The sequence below is a fragment of the Trichosurus vulpecula genome, chromosome 1 (genome assembly GCF_011100635.1).
Source record: "Trichosurus vulpecula isolate mTriVul1 chromosome 1, mTriVul1.pri, whole genome shotgun sequence".
NCBI lineage: Eukaryota > Metazoa > Chordata > Mammalia > Diprotodontia > Phalangeridae > Trichosurus > Trichosurus vulpecula.
The window spans coordinates 33,549,831-33,555,273 of NC_050573.1; the positions used below are offsets into that span (position 1 = coordinate 33,549,831).

Genomic DNA, 5,443 nt, shown 5'->3' on the forward strand with positions numbered 1-5,443 from the left:
CTCATCAGATTTGACCTGAGGAGGGAATAACATACACATTCAACTGGGTATCTCACCCCACAGGAAAGGAAGAAAGATAAAAAAGGGGGGATGATAGAAGGGAGGGCAGATAAGGGGAGGAGGTAATCAAAAGCAAACACTTTCAAAAAGGGACAGGGTCAAGGGAGAAAATTGAATAAAGGGGGATAGGATAGGAAGGAGCAAAATATAGTTAGTCTTTCACAACATGAGTGTTGTGGAAGGGTTTTGCATAATGATACACATGTGGCCTATGTTGAATTGCTTGCCTTCTTAGGGAGGGTGGTGGGGAGGGAAGAGGGGAGACACTTTGGAACTCCAAAGTTTTAAAAGCAGATGTTCAAAAGAAAGTTTTTACATGCTATTAGGAAATAAGATATATAGGCAATGGGGCATAGAAATCTATCTTGTCCTACAAGAAAGTAAGGGAAAAGGGGATGGGGGGGAGTGGGGTGACAGAAGGGAGGGCTGACTGGGGAACAGGGCAATTAGAATATATGCCATCTTGGAGTGGGGGAAGGGTAGAAGTGAGGAGAAAATTTGTAATTCGAACTCTTGTGGAAATCAATGCTGAAAACTAAAAATATTAAATAAATAAATAATAAGGAATTTAAAAAAATAAGAAAACAGGAAAAGAGTATAACCTATGTGTATTTGGTGTGGGGTGAGGAATCTTTTTCTTGTCCCTCCATTTATTAAATTGTTTTTATTAAATATATTTTGTTTTGAGTGAATGACTGGTTAGTAAAAGTAAATGGTTAGTAAAAAGGAAACTGGTGCACTATGATTTTGAGGGGTTGTTGACCCAGTGAGTGCCTTAAATCTAGGGTAGTTCTTGAGGAGTTCCATGTATGAGAGGAGGTACCCAGGTGCTACATATGGAAAAATCCCTAGATTTTTGAGTCCTACACAACTCTGGTAACCCTTCACCTATTTCCTCCTGGGTTACCCAGAAAAATGCTCCTGGTCTCTTTATCTGTGTGTTCACCCTAGATTAAAGGCTGACCCGAGATCAATGCTGGGCAACCCATGGTTTCACAGATAAAGGAAATAGAGAGTGAACTAGATGACTAAGTGAGAACTAAAATGAAGTTATGAACTGGTCAGTGCCCATCCTCTGATCTGGGACATCAAGGCAGGTCAAGGATCCCCAGAGTCAGAAGATTTTCTAGCAGAAAGGCCTAGGAAGGAAGCAAAGGGATTGGAGGGACAGTGTCCACAGAGGCAGAAGACAAAGGTAAGACCCACAAGATCATAGGGTCATAAATTATATGTAGCTGGAAGGGATCTTAGATTTCATCAAGTACAATGGTTCTCAAACATTTTTTGCTCATGTCATAGTATATTTTCCATGAAAAATTATGGTAGGGATGGTAGAACCATGCATGGCTGGTATCCCTAGAAGGGGATTTTTGTTGACTTCTTTTCAAGTTCAAAGTCGAATACATCGAGGTTAGTGAGCATATTTAATAGGCAGGTTTGATTTTGTGAATATTATACTTACTGGTCTACATAGTACACTGGGTAAGTACAATTTCTATTTAACAGACTTATTGATCAATTTTCTTTTATCTGTAATTAACATCCAAAATCTGCAGCACACCTGGAAAAATTGACAGGATGCTTGGGTGCCATGGCACACCCTTTGAGAATCATCTCCCCTGAATATCCCACAGATGAAGAACATGAGGGACCAGAGGAACCCAAGGTCACAGATATCATAAATGGCAAAGCCAAGATTTCAGTGCAGGTCCTCAGATCTAACATATTTCCACTTCACTCTAATATTAAGAAGAAGAAAAACAAAAACCCAACCCATTTGGCTACAAGGGAAGGAGGAGCAAACTGATGGATGCATCAGAGAGTTTGGCCACATGTCCAGTCCCCCTGGTGGCAGAACTGCCCTGCTTCTGAGGTGACCTGGACTCTGTGCCTAACTTCCAAAGTTGACCCAAGGTTTTTGGCAGTCTGAAGAGACATATCACCTTGGGACAGACCTTGGTGTGTTCTTTTGTTTAAACCCTCTCTGTTTCAGGAAAAAAAGGGGGAAAGGGGGCTTGAAGTTGTCCATGTGGGCACCATGTGGTCCAGTCCTGTTACCTCCCCAAGCCTCAGGGATCCAGTGATTTTCATCAAACCTGGGTCCCAGTCATCCTCATTGAGGGCTTGCATTTCAAAACACACTCAGTCTGTGTATACCATTTCCTCCCATCCTCTAGTCAATCTCTTCCTTTTCTTCTATATTGTTCTATTCCTCCTTCTCCTTTTTCTCTCCTCCTCCTCCTCCTCTTTCTCATCATCCTTCTCTTCTTCCTCTTCTTCCTGCCCTTCTTCCCCCTCTTCCTCTTCTTCCTCCTCCTCTTCCTCTCCTTCCTCCTCCTCTTGTTCATCCTCTCTATATGGATCTTCCTCTTCTACCTTTGGTTCTAATCCGTACACGACAGATAAAACTTCCTCTCTCTCCTCTTCTTCCTCCTCCCTGTCCTTTTGTTTAAACAGGAGATATAAAAGGCAGTACACTGATACTAGAAAAAGGAGAATTACAGTCAAGATCTCAAAAAAGGACAAGAGTGACCTGCTGGTTTCCTGATCGCTGTAATTTTCCCAGCTGGCATTTTCCTGGCTGGCATTTTCCCAGCTGGCATTCTCTGTAGTAGGGCCAGCAGAGGGTTCAGATGTTGGAAAAGGGTTACCTAGAAATTGAAGATGACGGGAGTTATGGCCTCGAGCTCTAATGAAGGGAGGACCCTGCAGTCTAACAGGGGAAGCAAACAAGCTAGGAGATAAGTTGTTAGCAAGTGGAATAGGGGCTATTTGGGGCTGCTGATATAAGGGAAGTGGCTTAGGAGAAAGGGTTCTGACATCTAGAGGGGGGCCACTGTCCACACTGCCCCCAGAACCCATGGAATCACACGTGGGAGGGGCATAGCCATCATCACAGTGACAATGCTTGAGGTTGTTGCATACTCCTCTGCCATGACACATGGCCTCTGGCTCACAGTCATACTGCAGCACCTGCACATCAGAGCACGTGTGGTTGAGACAGATCTTCTGGGGGCCACACAAGGTGCCCGCCCTCACGGCCCCTCCATCAGGGAGATCCACATCCTCAAAGAGGTCTACCCCCCAGCACCAGGTGTCTTCGACGGGGATCTGGATGAGAGTGTGGTGGTTCCTTGTTTGGGGTAACCTTGGGATGTCCTCACACAGCAGCCTCCCACACATGACATCCTCGGGCTCACATTTGACAAACACCTTGTGTAAGCCTTTCTGCCCACTGCCACAGTTCCCAAACCTGTCCCCCTGGCTGTTCAAGTGATGGTAACAGCTGTGCCGGGCAGCCCTGGAGCCCTCCCCAAACACCTCCACACACTGGCTCTGCAGGCTCCTGCACTGCCCCTGGTAGCAGTAACCTTCACCCCTGCAGGGGGTGCCATCTTGCTTGTAGGTGTCAGGCTGGCACCACGTGGAGCTGCCATTACAGTATTCAGGGAGGTCACACTCACCCACGCTGGGACGACAGGGCGTGGCCGCCTTCAGAAACTTGCACTTTCTGCAGCAGGGTCCAAAAGCACAGTCTGAGCCCGGCCTCATCTGGCAAGAGGGCAGGCAGCACGGGTCCTTCATACAGTCACGATGACTGCCACAGTCACACTCCTCCCCTAGGTCTACTATGTGGTCCCCACAGAAGGGCTTCCTGACCATTCCCCTGGGCACTGGCTTGTCATAGAGGCAGGACCCTTTGTGCCACCGCAGGAATTCATAGAAATCCTCCAAGCTACAGTTGCTGAAACTGCTCTCAAAGCTGATAGTTCCAAGCATGATGCAGGATGGCTGGTCAGGACACATGCAGGCCAGGTGGTCATGCTTCATGCCCAGGTTATGCCCCAGCTCATGGACCATGAGCACCGCAAACACAGTAGGATCTTCATGGGAGAAAGATTCGACTGCTGCTGCAAGCTCAGGCACACAGGCCCCATTGAGAAATGCTTCCCCCCTGGACTCTCCTGGATCATAGCCCACTATGAGATGGGCAACATCATGCTTTGCCCTCCTGACCAGCTCCTCTTCTCTCCAGTGGTTGAAATTGTGCAGCACTTCCCGCAAGTCCCCAGAAATCCTCACCTGGTCCCTCTCTGTCCAGATCTCCAAACCTATCAGGACCACCTTGACGTGGATTCCCTGGCTGTAGGTGTTAACGTGGGCGAGGGTGTCCATCACCATCCGGACTGTCTTGGTCACGTTGCTATTCCACATTTTGAACCGCCTATTGTCAACCACAACGAACATCTCCACGTACTTGGTGTGTGACCAGATGTAGGCCAGGGCCTCAGTCTCAAGTGTCTCTTTCTTTTCCTTTCTCTGTTTCTGCACACTGCTTCTGAATCTTTGGCCTTCTTCTGCGGTCACTCTGCAGGAGCTGTGGAGGTGCCCATCCACACGATATAAGATGTGTTCAAACTGCCTTGATGTTTCAATGGGCTCAATGCCATAGACTGTTTTCTGGAGGGTCAGTATGCCCCTGAGCCCTGAACAGGTGCTGACAGATACAATGGACCCCAGCTCACCTTCTATGTACCCATTATAGTGGCAATTATCGGGGATAAAAGGCATGTCTAAACTTGGGACACCTTTGGAGTAGGTGTAGACAGGGAAATTCTTGACAAACAATCTTCTCTTTAACTTCAAGTGAATAACTTGTCTCTTCTCTTTCACTGGCAGCACATATGACAGTTTACCTTTTGAGTCTTCCTTGTCTCCGAATGTTAACCTACTGGGGATGATGATTTCATAGGAAGAGTGATGAAGTGATTCCAAGGCACCATAAATACCTGGGAAAAGAATGTCCACCAATAACAAGAAGACCCCCAGCCTGATGTGATAGGCTCCCAGCATGAGATCCAAGTCCCTCATCTGGGGAGGCTTGGATGAAAACTCCCTCTCAACCTCATTCATGACCGTTTGTTTCTCAGGGACCCTAACTGGAGCTAGTCACAGACATAACTAAAGTGAAGTAACTGATGATGCAGGCAGGTGTCCTCAGCACCTTCCTCACCTTGGTCCCTAATCTCAATTACACGGTCTCCTCTCTAAGTTCTGTAGCTTGTTGATGGCCACCATCCTCAGAATTTCCAGGATCTCTGTTGGCTCCCTCCCTGATCTGCTGACCTCCCCTCTTCCCCTTAGATAGTGCTTGATCCTGCAGCCCCCATACAAGAGCAGTAGCATCAATGTTCCCTGGTGGTGTTCCCCAATGAGCTCCTTTTGCCTTCGTACACAGCTAGGACAGTAGAGGGCCAACCAGTGGGCTAGCTCAGGGCAGACATAGGTAAAAAAAGAAATACCATCTCTCCCTCCATTCTTAGGGCCTGACACTCTGGACACAGACCCCTCCCCCACTCCTTCAGGGCATCCGTTACTCTTC

General features: G+C 47.3%; 1 protein-coding gene across 1 annotated transcript; it reads right to left on the bottom strand.

Moving 5' to 3' along the window:
- Positions 1-1,353: 1,353 nt before the first annotated feature.
- On the bottom strand, positions 1,354-5,443 carry LOC118844550 (disintegrin and metalloproteinase domain-containing protein 1b-like). Its single transcript, XM_036752457.1, has one exon. The coding sequence runs from the start codon at positions 4,972-4,974 to the stop codon at positions 2,257-2,259; it is 2,718 nt and encodes a 905-aa protein (XP_036608352.1). The 5' UTR covers positions 4,975-5,443; the 3' UTR covers positions 1,354-2,256.